The 17,808-nt window shown below is 41.0% G+C and overlaps 1 protein-coding gene across 2 annotated transcripts in view; it reads left to right on the top strand.

The window, feature by feature from the left end:
* Positions 1-17,808, top strand: part of prkd3 (protein kinase D3) — a 327,516-nt gene that overhangs the window by 300,869 nt on the left and 8,839 nt on the right. For both annotated transcript variants that reach the window (XM_078229586.1, XM_078229587.1), the window contains 4 exons: positions 8,084-8,136; positions 11,949-12,021; positions 13,485-13,591; positions 15,547-15,708. In XM_078229586.1, the coding sequence (XP_078085712.1) occupies positions 8,084-8,136; positions 11,949-12,021; positions 13,485-13,591; positions 15,547-15,708 (395 nt within the window). The remainder of the gene's footprint in view (positions 1-8,083; positions 8,137-11,948; positions 12,022-13,484; positions 13,592-15,546; positions 15,709-17,808) is intronic.

Raw genomic sequence — 17,808 nt, 5'->3', positions numbered from 1 at the left:
ACTGCCTCTAGTCACTAGCTAATAAACCACTGACAGCAGAATTTTCATTCGAGAGAGGCAAGAAAAACTGCTTCCAACACAGCAGAATTTCTAATAACATGGGGAGGGATACACACACTGCCTTCAGCCAGGAGTCCACACACCTTCGAACGAAAACAGCAGCCAACAGCCAAAACCTAAAAGTAAAAGAACTCTTGTCATCTGACCTGTCAACTATTCTTCCCCCTAACAATTCAGAAGCGTAGTAAACTCGTAAAACTCCAGGGCATCGCGTTAAGCCCAGATTAAAAATAAACAAAACCCCATATAAACCATTTAAGCAGCAATTAAAGGACCTCTAGACAGGCAGCTCGGTGCCAATAACAAAAACAAAAGGCTTGCTTACAAACTGCAGAGAATATGATTTTAAAAATACATTTCTTTAAGACACAGTAGCGTCACAGAGAGGAGGTGTGTGCATGAACGTGTGGGAGAGAGGGTGTGTGTGTACGTGTGGGAGGGGACGTGTGTGTGTGTGTACGTATGTGTGGGAGGGGTGGGGTGTATGTGTGGGAGGGGTGGGTGTTGTGTGGGAGGGGTGGGTGTTGTGTGTGTGTGTATGTGTGGGTGTTTGTGTGTGTATGTGTGGGAGGGGTGGGGTGTGTATGGGGGGGGGTGTGTATGTGTGGGGGGGTGGGTGTTGTGTGGGGTGATGTGTGCACATATAGGGTGGCTGGGTGTACACTTGGCTGAATGTGGCTTGTGCACACTGTTCCTTAAGCGAAAAGTACAATCTTCTGCTCAGTACCATGCTGAAGGATCTATTAAGTATTGGGTTAGATTTTGCAAATAGTGGCAAAACAATGGTGCTTACCACAGAACTCAAAGCTGCCCACAGAGAGCTAGTGATCTCTGTGGTCTGGTTTTCCACTTAGCCCACAGCAGTTGTCTGGTGCCAAGGCAACGCAATCTCCAGGTAACAGCAGCAGTGGTGTCAGCAAGCAAGGTAAACAGCAAATCACATTGAAGTATTCACAGAGAGCAAACCAGGAAGTTAAAACACTGAATACTTCATTTGCAATTTAAATATTTGAGATAGTTAAATCAATGATTATGGTTGGATTAAAATGGGAGCTAAAATTCATCACCTTATTCTTTTTTCAAGTATGTGGAATTTGAAGAAATTTCACATCCCTCAAATAGAAAGTTAGCTTTTCAGGACAAGCATAGGTTTTTAGCGATAATTATGAATATAGTACACCATTAAAAACCTTGTTCAACAGGGTGCAAATTTTTCAAGGAATTTTACTGTGAGACTAACTGCTTGGAAGTTCTCATTAATTTGTAGATTTCTCATTGATTGCAACAGTACCTTCTGAAGAAGATAGAATTACTGGCAGCAACTTCTGAATTATTTTTATTCATTCAGGGAATGTGGGCTTTGCTGGCTAAGCCAGCATTCATTGCCCTTCCCTAATTCCACTTGAAAAGCTGGTCAGGTCATGAGCTGCCTTCCTGAACCGCAGCAGTCCACGTGGTGTAGGTATATCCACAGTGCTGTTAGGACGGGAGTTCCAGAATTTTCACCCAGCAACAGTGAAGGAACAGTGATATAGTTCCAAGTTATGATGGTGAGTGATCTGGAGAGGAACTTGCAGGCGATGGTGTTCCCGTACTTCTGCTGCCTTTGTCCTTCTCGATGGTAGTGGTTGTGAGTTTGGATAGTACTATCTAAGGAGCTGTGATGAGTTCCTGCAGTAAATCTTGTAGATGGTGCACACTGCTGCCACTGTCATTGGTGGAGGGAGTGAATGTTTGTGGATGGGGTGCCAATCAAACCGGCTCCTTAGTCCTGGATGGTGCCAAGTTTCTTTAGTGTTGTTGGAGCTTCACTCACTGACGCAAAGGAGGGGTATTCCATCACAATGCTGACTTGTGCCGTGTAGATTGTGGACAAGCTTTGGGGAGTCAGGGGGTGAATTACTTGCTGTAGGATTCCCTGCCTCTGACCTGCTCTTGCAGCCACAGTATTTGTATGGCTAGTCCAGTTCAGTTTCTGGTCAATGCTAACCCCAGGATGTTGATAGTTCGGGATTCTGTGACGGTACTACTATTGAATGCCAAAGGGAGATGGTTAGATTCTCTTGATAGAGATGGTCATTACCTGGCACTTGTCTGGCGCGAATGTTATTTGCCACTTGTTAGTCCAAGCCTGGAAATTGTCCAGGTCTTGCTGCATTTGGACATGGACTGCTTCATTATCTGAGGAGTCACGAATGGTGCAATCATCAGCGAACATCACCACTTCTGATCTTATGATTGAAGGAGGGTTATTGATTAAGTAGCCAAAGATGGTTGGGCCTAGGTCACTCCTCTGGGAAACTCTTGCAGTGATGTCTTGGAGTTGAGATGATTGACCTCCAATAAACACAACCATCTTTCTTTGTGCTAGGTATGACTCCAGCCAATGGAGAGTTTTCCCCCAATTTCCATCCCCATTTCACTCCACTCCAGTCTGCTCGGGTTCCTTGATGTCATACTTGGTCAAGTATGACCAAGTATACTTGGTCATACTTGATATCAAGTATGACCTTGAAATCAAGGGCACTCCCTCTTACCTCACCTCAATTTCTGTATTATTCACGTGTGCAGACTTGAAGTTGCTGTAACTGTCAGTGGAATAATGATGGTAACCATTGACAGTTTTGCTGTCATTACCACAAATAAATCTGGACATTGGAAACTTGCATGAAAAATTACATTTCTGTCCTCTGCACTTTCAGTTCAGGCTCATCAGTGTTGATATTGGTGGCTTTTCACTCATAATTACTACAGGCTAAATGAAGTTGGATCTGACCATTTTAATGGGTGTTATATCAGGATCGACTTAGATTTGTGTCCTTGGAGTGGAGAATGTTGGAACATTTTTATTCATTCTTGGGATATGGACATCACTGGCAAAGCCATCATTTATTGCCCTTGAACTACTTTCCTGAATACAACTGAGTGGATTGCAAGGCCATTTTAGAGGGCAGTTAAGAATCAACCAATCACTGTTGGTTTAGAGTCACATATAGGGCTGACCAGGTAAGATGGCAGAGATCCTTTCCTAAAGGACATTTGTGAATCAGATTGGTTTAACAACATTCTGGTAGCTTCTAATTGTAGTTAAATTTCCCAGCTGCTGTGGTGGGATTTGAACTCGTTTTGCTGGATCAGATAGTCCAACTATCTGGATTACTAGTCTAGTAATCTTGATGGTGGCATAGGTGTATTGTCAGAGGACTAGTAATCCAGAGACGCAGGTAATGCCCTGGGGACCCGAGTTCGAATCCCACCATGGCAAATGGTGACATTTGAATTCAATAAAAAAAATCTGGAATTCAAAATTCCATCTGGTTTACTAATGCCCTTGGGAAGGAAACCTGCCGTACTTACCTGGTCTGGCCTATATGTGACTCCAGACACACAGCAATGTGGTTGACTCTTAAAGTTACCCTTTTAACAAGGGCATTTAGGGCAATAAATGCTGGCCTAGCCACCAACACCCACATCCCGTGAATGAATAAAAAAAACCACTATATTTCCATACTCTTGTGCTGTTTTGACTGTTGAGAGGCATTTCTACTTTTAAAACAACTTCTGCTTTTCCTGTAACCTCTGTGCAAAGTGTAAAGTATAGTGTAGAGTGCTTCTTTCCATTAGAAGAAGTGCCTAGCTCCCACTGTGCACCTGTATGACAAAACAGATTAGATCAGTATTCACCTTATAAGAAGCCTTGGTGATACTCACTGTGTCGTGTCTAATGAACTGGAGTGAATCCGAGCACAAATCCACTGCGGCAGCTAAAAGCGGTTTTGGTGAGGTTCTTCTTAGCTTGTCACAACATGACAGTACAATGCCTACTGAAAACAAGAGGCTGGCCTTTGATAATTTTTAGAATAGTGTTTATTAAATAGGATTTGATTAAACTAGAAGGAGATTTACGTTTGTTCATTGTTTAAACAAGTTACAATTTAAAATTTACAATAATGCTGAAATTTGATATATTTCACAAAGTATTAGGCTTCTGCTAATCTCTATGATCCAATTAACGCTGGTTTTATTAGGAGAGCTTCACTTTTTTCACCCATCCCCCATTTTTATTTTCCTGCTTTATGTTCACACGCACCACTTCCCCCCCACCCAAGAAAATGCACATTTTTATATCTTCCTTCCAGGGCTGTGTCAAAACCACGAAAGAACCAGCTACCAGGAAATAAGCAAGAGCAGCAAAATTTGACTTTTATTTGCATAGTGCAGCAAAGTTGAGCAGAAAATGGTAATCAGAATTCAGCCTAACCCTTAATCTACTTTAACGATGAATTCTTGCTAATCTGGATGCTCCCCAAAAATAAAGTAAAGGACAGAACAAATAATTACAGGCCAATAAATTAAATGCAGCAGTAGGGAAGTTGCTTGAATCCATTGAAAAAGGCAGAGTACTTGGAAAATTATAAGGTAATTAGAGAGTGAACATAGGTTTGTGAAGTATTTTATGGCTGTCTAGTCTATGAAAGTTTTTTGGTCATTTGGGATGATGAACAGAGGACGATCATTGAGGTTACATATTTGAATTGTCAGAAGGATCTTGAAAAGATTCTGTTCAAGAATTTGTTGTTTAAAATTGAGGCATATGGCTTTCGAGACTGACTGTGGAGTAACTAAGGAAGTTTAAAGCCAGAGAGCTGAGATAAAAGGGACATTTTCCAGCAGTAACAAGTGATATTCCCCATGATTAGGTTCTACAGTTTTCATTTGTATATGTATCTAGGTTTAGGAATAGAGAAAAATGCCAAATCTTCCAGTCAGTGGCAATTCTGCACACATTTGCGCTGCTGATGAAGATTATTCCTACCTGTTGCTACTGCCCATTTCTTTTGGATCTTCTGATCACAGCTGACACAGATGGGAAGCATACACCTCCCTTCCAATGAGCAGGATTGGGTCAGGGAATGGAGCGAACATTTCCCTATTTAAGGCAATAGCTGCCTTACTCTGACATGTAGCTTAGGGTCAAGTATTTTAATGAATTTGTGGGTAAATGAATGGGTGAGGTGAGTTGAGGTAGGTAGTTGTGTGGTCTTGTTGTTGGCTGTGGGATTACCCAACTAATAGACCTGGTTTTAAAAAGTCTTAACATTTCCTGGACAAAGTTAAGTCACATTTATCTAGTCCAATTCTCCACCCTAAGCTCGGGGTTGAAGACTTTCACGCAGAGTCCCCAACAACAGGAAAGTGCCCATCGGAAGTTTAAATTTCCTGGGCAATTTCCATTTATGTCCGTACTTCAGGACTCCTGTCGGGGAAGGGAAAGGTCCAGAATTTTCACACACTGACAAAACTCTTTCCAAGTTGGGATGGTGTATTATTTGGGACGGAGGGGGGGGAAGCTTGGGTGGTGGTGGTCTGCTGCCTTACTCCTATTAGGTGGGTAGAGGTTGCACTTTTGGGAGGTATCATCAAAGAACTTGGTGAGTTTAACTTATAATTGTTGCGCACTGCAACCACATTGCACTTGTGTGTGCTTGGAGTGCATTTTTAAGGTGGTAGAAGGGGTGCGGATCAAACAAGCTGCTTTGTCCTGCATTCTGTTGAAGTTCTTGTGTCATTGGAGGTGCAATCTTCCAGGAAAGCAGAGGCTATTTTGTCATACTCCTTAATTGATGCCTTTTGAGACGTCTGCAGTCTAAATGGGGAATCATTGCAAGATAAGGATGAACTAAGGGTGTTTAAGTAAACAAAAAGCTAGTTTGGAGATGCGAGAAGTAATCAAATAGCCAAGCAGCTTGCTGGAGTTTGAGAAAAGTAGTGGGATTCATTTTTGGATTTCTCGACCAAAGAGTCAGAACAAATGTGATGAGACACTGCTGCAAGATAAATTCCAATGATTCTACACCAGAGATCCAGAAGTCAAAAGCAAGGAAGTGCCACGCAAATGCTGCTGTGGTTATACAAAATTCTAGCAAGATCTCACTTGGAGAATTGTGCTCAGTTTTGTTATCTCCACATTCGCAAGGATATACTGGCCTTTAAGTACTGTGCATTAGATTCATCAGTGATGCAGGGATTTAGCACTTGTTTTATTGCCCTTGGAGATTGAGCTATTTAAAGTAATTTTTTTCTGTTCATTTTAATGGGATGTGGGCATTGCTGGCTAGGCCAGCATTTATTGTTCATCCCTGAGGGGATTTAAGAGTCAACCATATAGGCCAGACTGGGTAAGGACAGGAGATTTCCTTCCTTAAACTAGATGGGTTTTTATGACAATCGACAATGGTTTCATGGTCGTCGCCAGATTTTCAATTACTGATTTTTATTGAATTCAGATCTGTCGTGGTGGGATTTGAGCCCTAGTCCCCAGAGCATTATTCTGGGTCTCTGGATTACTAGTCCAGCGACAATACTGCTGCGCCACTGCCTCCCCTGAGAATTAACTGGCAGGGAACAATTCTTAGCAGAAGAGATGATGTAATCTTAGCTGTATTCAAGTGAAACCAGAAAAAAAATTTCCAGAATGCATTCCAATAATGTTAAATGTTAAGATCCTGAGAGGATTTGATAGGGTAGATAGTGGGAGGATGTTTCTACTAATGGGAGAGACTGTGGGTGGAATTTTACGGCCTTGCTTGTCCCAAAACCATAAAATCCTGCCCAAGGTCAAAAGACCTTCCAACGCTCCGCCCGTTGCCTGCTCCGATTCCTGTGGTGGGCAGACCAATAAAATTCCAGCTCATAGAACTTGGGAACACAGTTTCAGAATAAGAGTTGAAGACTGAAATGAGGATAAATTTTTCTTTAAGGGTTGTTAGTGTGTGAAATTCTCTTCCCACAAAGCAGTGGAGACTGGGTCATTGAATTTATTCAAGGCAAAGTTCAACAGACTTTTGATAGTTATGGGGGCCAAGGGTTATGGGGGGGTGGGCAGACAGCAAAATGGACTTGAGACCACAACCAGATCAGGCATTATCGAATGGTGGAACACGCTTAAAGGACTGAATGACCTCCCGTTCCTGCTCCTAAGTCCTATATTCCTTGAAGATTGTACAGTCTGTGCTACTTAATTCGTGTTATCTTGATCATTTATAGCACTACATTACTATTTTGTATTTCTTAATTGGAATTACTTGATGATGCAAAATTCATGGTGTAAAAAAGGGAATTACCAGGAAAAGGTAGCTGTAAAATTAAAGCGACATGGTCAAAAGCCAAAGAATTGGGTTTAAAAAGAAATTATTTGACTGACGACATGATGGAGCCTCAAAGGGCTGACTGACCTATTCTTTCTAGATTTCATTTTTCCTTCCTAGATCTGGCAAATTTATAAACTGTGTTTCTCTCCACACCTTGTGTGCTAATTAATGCATTGTTCTCTTTCCCTCCTCTCCCACTCTTGGCTGCATCTAATCTATACCAATCTTTCAGGTCACTTTTTATTCAAAATGATTCCTTTGTGCAGATGTCCATGCTGTGAAACAGACTAATGGTAGCTTACAGGTGATTTTATAGTTGAAATGTGAGGCTCTCTTTTCAGATTTCCAAGCTCAGTCATTATTCTTCGGTTGGAGAATCTGTTTGAAAAGCTGATGTCTTCTAGTAGCAGAAACCTGGGAATAGATCAGCCGCCTGCTCTGAAGGAATCATTTAGTGCTGAAAGAGGGATTTAAGGCGCCAGAAGAAAAATACCACCTCTTGCAAATCACAATGTGTGCATGTGAAGTTATAATTGCTTCAAAGGCAGTAGTTGTGTTGCAAAATAGAGGAACAAGTGAGGAACCAAGAGTCATTAAAGCAGATAGATGCACTTAAGCGCAATCTAGCTAAACACATAAAGAGAGGAATAGATTGGTATGTTGATAGGGTTAAATGAAGTCAGGTGAGAGGACACTTGTGTGAAGCTTAAAAACTACCATAGACAAGTTGGGCTGAATGACTTTTTCTGTGCTGTACAATTTATGTAATCTTATGTAACAGTGGAACAGTATTTTGATGATACAAAAATAATTCTGCTGCTAAATAATAATACAACTCTGCTCATTGGCCATCTTTGTCATTTTTTCTGCAGAAGACCTGTCTCTCAGCATTTCCGTATCTAACTGCCAAGTCCAGGAGAATGTGGTAAGTGTAGGCCTATTTTCCACCCTAGTGCTCCAGTAGTTTACAATTTAAACCAGGAAATTATAGGCTGGTTAATATTAACTAAATTGAGAATAAAATATCAGAAACTCTAAACACAGGACAAAATTGTCAAGCACTTGAAGAACGAGCCAATCAAGACCAGGGAGAATTGATTTTCCACTGGTCTTGAAGAATTCTTTGAACAAATTAGGGTCTTGCATAAAGGAAAGGCAATGGGAGTGGTTTATATAGATTTTTTAAAAAAACATTGACAAGGTGATCATTGGTTTAATATAAATTATATACTTTTATGTACATATATGTATATAATGATCTGAACTTTGAGAAGTTAGGGAAACAATATTGTAATGCACTCAAAAAAAATGATTGGTGCGTATGACATGATCAGGATATAGATAAGCCAGTAGGTTATCTAGATAAGTGGCTGATACAGTTCAATGAAGACAAATGTATCCTAGGCCAAACCACCTTTAGCTGATTCATCAACAACCTTCCTTCCATCATAAGATCAGATGTGGGGATGCATGCTGATGATTCCACAATATTCAGCACCATTCGTAACTGTTCAGATACTGAAGCAGTCCGTATTCAAATGCAGCAAGACCTGGTTTTTTTCCACTAGAGCTGAGAAGGATGCTAGTCGACCAGATGGAGGTCTGTATGATTATTGCGATCTTTAAAAGATATAAAGGTGGGAGATTACTTCCACCGGTCAGGAAGATTTTAAGAGGGGACAATTTAAGGTAATCATAAAATGAATTGAAACAGAGGCAATAAGAAAATTTAGACTCTCCTGTTTTCATATTTTTCATGGGATGTGGGTATCGCTAGCATAGCATTTGTTGCCCATCTTTAATTGTTCTTAAAAAGCCATCTCTTGAACCACTGCAGTCCATCTAACGTTGATATACCCACAGTGCTATTAGGAATGTTTTTGACACTGCAACAGTGAAGGAACAGTGATCATAGTTCCAAATAAGGATAGTGTGTGGCTTGTAGGGGAGCTTGCAGGTGATGGTGTTCGCTTGCATCTGCTTCCTTTATCCTTCCAGGTGATAGATGTCACAGGCGTGGAAGGTGCTGCCAAAGTAGCATTGGCAAGTTGCTGCAGAACATCTTATAGTTGGGCCACACTGCTGCCACTCTTCACTGCTGATGGAGAGAGTAAAAGGTTAAGCGTGGTGGATGGGGTCTTAATCAAAGAGGCTGCTTTGTCCTGAATGGTGTTAAACTACTTCTGGATTATTGAAGCTGCACTTATCCAGGCTGGTGGAGATATTTCATCACATTCCTGATTTGTGCCTTATAAATGGTGGACAGATTTTGGGGAGTGAAGAGGTGAGTTACATGCTATAGAATTCCCAGCCTCTGACCTGTTCTTGTAGCCATCGTATTAATATGGCTAGTCAATGATAACACCCAGGATGTTGTTGGTGGGGATTCAGCGATGCCTTTGACTATCAAGGTGAGTTGATTAGATTCCCTCTTATTGCAGATAGTCATTGTATGGTATATGTGAGGTGCAAATGTGACTTATTGGTAAGGTTAGAGAATGGAATTCTGTGTCACAGATCTACAAGTTCTTGAACAAAGGGAATTAGATACTTGTTTGAAAGCGAATACTTAAGATATGGGAAGCAAGCAGGATTAGAAATAGAGCAAAGTACTGGCACAGACCCATGGACCAAATTGTGTGTCTGTGCTGCTGTATTATTCATATTATGTTGTTGATCCACTGTTTCAGTCTACATGACAATTGCTAAATGATATTGAAATATTGCGCAACAGTAAAACGAATCTCTGCCTTCTTGAGCAACTTCACAAGATAAACATGAGCATGGCTATTTGGCCCATCTTGGCTTATTCACACAAAAATAAATACAACAGTCTCTTAATATCAAGGATTCACTTAAGGTCTTGTTTCCACGGCTCTGCTCAGTGATCCATTTTACTTGTTCATCACACTCTATAAGCGGTGCCTATCTTCATAACTTGAAGGTGCGAAACTTGGCACGGAATTTCCTCACAAGACGCAACAGGCCAGTTACACTTAAGCTGCTTTTTATTCATAACCGACACTTGTGCTGAAAAATCTGAGAATCTCATTTTGAGCCCAGAATGTAAAAACTAGCTTCAGCAAATGGATGATCAGCAGCAGTATTTGGGACCTGAGGAAAGCATAGAACGTACACCGTATTCCTCCTTTTAAGTCTTCCTTCAAATATAAGAGCTAAAGTTCATAACCATTAAACCATCATTTATATACATTCAAGTAAAGTTTATTTATTAGTCACAAGTAGGCTTACATTAACACTGCAATGAAGTTACTGTGAAATTCCCGTAGTCGCCACACTCTGGCGCCTGTTCGAGTCAATGCACCTAACCAGCACGTTGGGACAGCACTTTCAGGAAAATACAATCCTTGAGGTTTTGCCATTTTTAATATCACTGATTCTGTTACTAAAAAAATGCATGAATGATCTTGAATATTTAAGGGAAATATAACAAGGAATTGTTTAAGAAAATTTCCATAGAACGTTAGAAGTATGGCTTTGTGCCTTGTTACGCCAGATATTTGTGCCTAAATTTATAGCCAGTCTGAAACTCACCTAAATGTTTATAAACTTGCATTCTCCAGCCTATTGGATGTTAATTAGCGGCAGAGTTTGTGCCGAATTGACACAAAAGATCAGGGAAACACCAGCATAGTGTAAAAGCAACTTAAGTCACTTGCATGTGAATTTCCTTGATCGTTCACTTTGAAAGTTGCAATAGGTCGTATTTGCATTGTTTTGGCATAACGTTTGAGGAAATTCTGGACCAATGAGTTTGCTCATCATCTTAAGTATGTCTCAGTTTCACTTAAACTAATTCAACACAATGCATATATATATATTATGTGTAATATTTGTTTTCATGTAACATGCTATATCATTAATTTAATTCATCTACCATTGTTACACTCCTTGATTTCCATTAGTTCAATCTAATGTGGCAGCTTGGTCCAGTTGGCAATAAACATCTTTCCTTAAATAAAACAGCCAGGATTCATGGAGAGAGGACAAAAGCAAGAGAGCTCCATGTGAAAAAGATCTGAATTATAAAGCAAACTTAGATTTCTAAAGTATAATTGTAGTAGCTTTTGACTTCTTAAAAAGGCAGGTGTGCGTAAAACGCAGTGGCTAGGCACAGGTTTCCAAACACTGTGGTCATAGCTTGACCACTTGGAGTCAACGGGTGAGAATTTCTGGCCTCCCAGCCAGCGAGCAGTTTGCTAGCGGTGGGATTTTCTGGTCCTGCCACTGTCAATGGGAATTCCCATTGATGTCACTCCGTGCCAGTGGGAAACCCACAGTGTGGGTGCACTGCTGGTGGGACTGGAGAATCCCATCAGCGTGAACGGCCAGAGAATTCCAGCCAACATCTTTGCCTTTTTTGAACTAGACTGACTTCTCCACACACAATTTTCAATGTTGTGGTAACTATAAAATCCCAGTCTGAGCATCCTGTCTTAAATCCATGCTGTTGACTAGTTTCCCATTCAGTGATTTCAGGAAGCCACCTAGATATCCTACAAAATAAGAGATAAACATGTAGTATTAGCCTTCCTAATCCCTTAAATTGGTGCATCTGACTGGGTTAGGAGCAACCCACAATTCATTTATCAACAGGAACATGTGGTCGTGTGGGCAGTGCAGGGACAGCAGAGAAGTCGTCCAAAAAGGACAGATGATCACATAAATTATTCACACACTGCATTTTGTTTCAACCTTGCACTGTCTTTGTTACAGGATATCAGCTCTGTTTACCAGATCTTTGCTGACGAGGTGCTAGGTTCAGGGCAGTTTGGAATAGTATACGGTGGTAAGTCACACAGTACTCCTGGTCACAGCAATCAATTTTTTTTAAAAAACGAGCGTTTATTACTGTAAACCTGTCACTGCAACAATAATTTGCCCAAGTACCAGAGTACTACATCGTAGCTCAATAATTGCCATGTCAACTTGCATATACAAGCACACCTTAATTTAAAGTTTAAGCTGCAGATACTTTCATTGGCTACTTTCCTGCTTCTGATTTACCCATGAAATTGAAAGTTTTACATACTTTGTCATTTATGTGGGAGGGGATGAATAGAGGAATTGAACAAGCACAGAGCTCATGAGATAATTATGACAGACATGTCTTATTTGGGATGAAAGTAAATTCTGGGATCTGAGATGCCCACTTAGCATTATTAGACTTTTTTGATGCCTTTGGTGGGTATGGCTGGTTCACGTCAGCACTTCTTCGCAGCCTGTTATTGACAGGCTTTCAGGGGAAACACAAATAGAAACTAAGCATCTCGCCATGGAGAGGAGCAGAATGTCAATGAGAGTAACCTGAGTCAGACATCTAATGACAAATGTACCAGATCAACTTGGCAGAGATCTCACCTATCACATAATATTGGGTGTTTTTGTTTAATACATTGAAACATGGCATTATCAAAACATCTGATTCCAGTTTGCTGTTGTCTCTATGGGTAAACAGAATTAGAATTTTATTAATAATTGAAGTTCAGTCTTCTAGTAATCACGAAAGGTCTAGCAGGTTAACTTGATCAGTCAAGCTAGCTGATCGATTTATGAAGAAGAGAGACTTCAGAATGGTTGGGTGGTGATGATGCATTACAGTTTACTTAGAGTCGAAGATGTTGTGGCAACATACACCTTTACATGCATCTTTTAGTCTGGAGCTATGGATAGTGATGACAGAGGCTCCAAGGGATCTCTCCTGCTCTTACTTCCTGCCATTGGAAGGATTTGCAGGTTGATGCTCAACCTTTTTGGCCACATTGTGAACACACCTTCCTTGGCCTTCAAATCCTGGGGTGGGACTCAAACCTGGAGCTTTTGGCTCAGAGGCAGAGATATCACCCACTATTGTACAAGACCACCAGGAGTCGGGTTGCTATTCAAAAATATTTGGGAAAGCTTACTTTTGAAAGTATGATGTAAAATGATAAATTTTACATGTGGTTGTTCATCCCCCTAATTTACTAATTTTGCAAGCTTGCATCATGTACTTTATGAAAACACAATTGTGTCACTGAAATTTGTACTCCAAAATATGTTGTGCAGAAATGAAATGTGGCTGTCATCTGAGATTCCTCATATAGCAAGTTCCCCAATCCTGGCTATGACAGTATAGGGAACTAGTGACTCTAAAGCCAACCTTTTTCATTGTCTGCATCAAAACTCATCTACCACGTTTTGTTTTGGTGGGGTGGGATTGAGAAGCATTTGCTAAATGTAAAAGTTGTAAGATCTGTTATGTATGTGTAGGAAAGCACAGGAAGACTGGAAGGGATATGGCAATCAAAGTGATTGATAAAATGAGATTCCCCACAAAGCAAGAAAGCCAGCTTCGCAATGAGGTGGCCATCCTTCAGGTAGGAAAACCATTGTTGCAACTTTTTGAGCAAGATGAATTCTGTGATAAATAGCAAATGTTTCCTGCATGAAATATATAATCTTAAAGAAGTGCAACATTTGCTGAGATCCATATTTATTTTCAGTTTCTTTTTGCTTGGATAGTTCAATAGGTTATAACACTGACATTGCATTTTCTGCTCAGATCGATGGGATGAAACTCATCTGCTGACTACAAAGGTCATAAGTGAAATGAATTTGGGCCTACTTAATCTATTTCCCAGCGGGCAAAAGTATACAGTAATACATTTTCTAATTGGACATTAATTGATACAAAATTAATAGATATAAAGTCTCAACCAAACTGTTTGTTATAAGAAAAAGAGATGTCACAGTGTTTGGGTCACTTAGTAGTAGTACTTCAGTCAGAGGGTTCAAGCCCCTGTCCAGGACTTGGCCACATAATCTAGTCTACAATGCAGGAGGTACAATTTTTCAGATGGAGCTAAACCAAACCCTACCTATTCTTCAATCTCAATTCAAATTCACAGTGCCCTGACTAACACTCCTCAAGCAACACCGCTCAAAAAAAAATGTTATTTTATCTCATTGCTACGTGCATACAAAATTAGCTGCAGTATTTGGCTACATAACAATAGAGTGATTCCACTTCAAAACTTAAGCCACTGATTGTGAAGCTGTCTAAGATGTCCTAAGGATATAATAAGGCACTATATAAATGTAAATTATTAATTTGCTTACTCTTCTGAGGTTTAGACTAAAGCATATGTTGAGGACAGAAGCTGTGCAGTGTTCAGCTTGGTTATGCCTGTAGTGGGTATGAAAGTGTTTCGAATTGGCAGCACTGAAGAACTGTACCTGGATGAGCTGAAAAATTATTTTAGTTTTACTTTGAAGTTCCAATGACGAAGTATTATACATTTGGTAACATAGGGTTTCAAATTTGATTGCCTTTGAACTACCAAAGCAAATTTTGTTACAATGCATTCTTTTATCCAATATCTTTCAAAAGGTCTAGGTGAATAAATAACAACTTTACAAGTGAGTTGTTATGTTGGTGTAGTGACCATGTGTGTTGTGAAATGAATGTATATATAAAGAAAAGTCTGTAATAAAATCTTGATGATTATACAGGTCAATCTTTTGAATTATTTTTGTCCAAGATAATATTGCAAGTGATCTGCTACCAGTTTGTGTTAAACTCTCCCCCCACCTGTTCCCCACAGACCAACCCCCAATGGAAAACTCATCATCTCCACTCGCTGCCATCTGAGTAGGAGTCATGGCCACAAACCCACATCCTACTGTGTTATAGTAGGATGTCTTAGTAGGCCAACACATTGTTAAAACAGCCCCCACTGCACCTACCAAACTCGATCCTGTCTCTCCCTCCTCCAGTTTTCTCCTCCCTTGTCATGAAGGTGCTGAGTCATGCTTGGGGTATTGTTCCATTAGTGCTGGCCTCCCACCAGAGGAGGTGGGAGGATTAGCAGGACAGAATCAAGCTTTTAGATATGAGGTGTCGAACACCATTGTACCCAGGGCACTCCCAGTGACAGCCTCAAACCAGTCACTGGGTGGAGGAGAAGACAGCCAGATCAGCACAGCCTCAGTTATTTCATATAGGAATCACAATAGCAGCAGTTTTTAATTGTAAACCTCACTTGTAAAATTTAGCTGATTTTGACAGATCTGGACAGAGAGACATTTGCCCTGCTATTCTAGCTCTTTTAGGTACAGAGTTATGCTTTGCCTGAATAGAGCAGTGTGAATAGCCAAACTTCATGCTGCCCCCTCTACTGCCCTTAAAGCAGTGGTTCAATGTCAAATTGTCTGCATTTTCACAGCAGTATTTATTAGCAAGTCTAATTTTGAACAGAAATATGAAATTTTGTAGTCAGCCCTTCACACACTATTTTTAAAATTAAGAAAAATAAATCTTGTTCACGCTTAGAACCTTCATCATCCTGGAATTGTAAATCTTGAGTGTATGTTTGAAACTCCTGAAAGAGTCTTCGTTGTCATGGAAAAACTCCATGGAGACATGCTGGAAATGATTCTGTCCAGTGAGAAAAGTCGGCTGCCGGAACGCGTCACCAAATTTTTAGTCACACAGGTAATTTTTGTTTGATGCTTTTATCTTGCACCCTCCCATCCAGTCGCACACACTCACAATGCCAATAGGCTTCAGCGCAAGTATCATTCACATCCTATTTGATTATAAATGGCTGTCACTCTACAATCGCTGTGTCAGAAATGGAGAGTACTCAAGAATTAACCCTTTGTGCAGAATATGAGCAACTATTGTTTTTAATTTTCCAGATCCTAATGTCACACCCCAACCCAGTTCTTGCTTTTAGTTAAACAACTAACCAGAAGAAAATGGGTGGCACAGTGGTTAGCACTAGTGCCTCTCAATGCCAGGGACCTAGGTTCAATTCTGACCTTGGGTGACAGTCTATGTGGAGTTTGCACATTCTCCCCATGTCTCTGTGCGTTTCCTCCCGATGCTCTGGTTTCCTCCCACAGTCCAAAGATGTGTAGATTAGGTGGATTTGCAATGGGAAAAAAAAATTGCCCCTTACTGTCCCAAGATGTGTAGGTTAAATGGATTAGCCATGGTAAATGTATGGGGTTACTGGGATAGGACTTGAGTAAGATACTCTGTCAGAGAGTCAGTGCAGACTCGATGGGCCAAATGGCCTCCTTCTGCACTGTAGGGATTCTATGGTACCACAAATATTCCCATCTGAATGATGGGGGAACCCAGTTCATCACTGCAAAAGACACATTCTCCCCCTGTCTGCGTGGATTGCCTCCAGGTGCTCTGGTGTCCTCCCACAGTCCGAAAGATGTGCTGGTTAGGTGCATTGGCCATGATAAATTCTCCTGAGTCACTCACCTGAGCGCTCCGAAAGCTCGTGATTCCAAATAAACCTTTTGGACTTTAACCTCATGTTGTGAGACTTATTACCGTGCCCATCCCAGTCCAACACAGGCATCTCCACATCATGGCTACCCTAGCATGTTGATAGTGGGGGATTCAGCAGTGGTAATGCCGCTGAACATCAATGACCATCTTCAGCAAGAGATGTCCTAACCTCTGAGATGGTATTTTCCTGGCACATGAGCAGCACAAATGTTACTTGCCACTTATCAACCCAAATCTGAATGTCATCCAGATCTTGCTGCATATTGACGTAGAGCCATCGTAAATGACACTGCAATCATCAGTGAACACCCTTACTTCTCTCCATCATAAGGTCAGAAGATCATTGTTGAAGCAGCTGAAGATAGTTGGCCTCGTTCACCACCAGGAGGAAATCTGCAGCAATGTCCTCCAACAACCACAATCATCTTTCTTTATGCTGGGTATGACTCCAACCTGTGGAGGTATTTCCCCCTGACTCCATTGCCTTCAGGTTTGAAGCTACACTCGATCAAATGCTGCCTGATGTCAAGGGCAGTCATTCTCACCATGCCTCGAGTTCAGCTCTTTATTCCATGTTTGGAATAAGGCTCTAATGAGGTTCAAGAGCCAAGTGGCCCTGATGAAACTCAAGCTGAGCGTCAGTGAGCAGGTTACTTCTGTCAACAACACCTTCCATCGCTTTGCTGACGATTGACAGTAGACTAATGAGTAATTGATTGGATTGGATTTGTCCTGTTCTTTATGGACATGACATGCCTGGGAAACTTTGCACACTGTCGGGTAGATGCCAGCGTTGTGGTTGTACTTGAACAGCTTGGCTAAAGATGCAACTAAGCACTACAGCCAAAATGTTTCCTGGGTCCATGACCTTTGCTTTATTCAGTGCCTTCAGTTGCTCCTTGATGTTATGCAGAGTGAATCAAATTGGCTGAAGACTGGCAGCTGTGATGCTGAGGCACTTAGGAGGAGGTTAAAATGGATCATCCAAATAACACTTCTGGCTGAAGATTGTTGTAAATCTCTTGTTTTTTGCACTGATGAGCTGAGTTCCTCCATCATTGAGATGGGAATATCTGTGGCACCTTAGAATCATAGAATCCCTGCAGTGCAGAAGGAGGCCATTCGGCCCACCGAGTCTGCACTGACTCTGACAGAGTATCTTGCCCAAGCCAGATCCCTGGACTGTGAGGCAGCAATGCTAACCACTGTGCCAATCTGGGTAGAAATAAGAAATAGCAAGGGAAAGAAGTCCCTAGTGGATGTAGTCTATAGATCCCCAAACAG

This window comes from Mustelus asterias, chromosome 15 (genome assembly GCF_964213995.1).
Source record: "Mustelus asterias chromosome 15, sMusAst1.hap1.1, whole genome shotgun sequence".
Classification (NCBI taxonomy): domain Eukaryota; kingdom Metazoa; phylum Chordata; class Chondrichthyes; order Carcharhiniformes; family Triakidae; genus Mustelus; species Mustelus asterias.
Note: the sequence above shows the minus strand (reverse complement) of the source record. Positions and strands in the feature narration are given on the sequence as shown.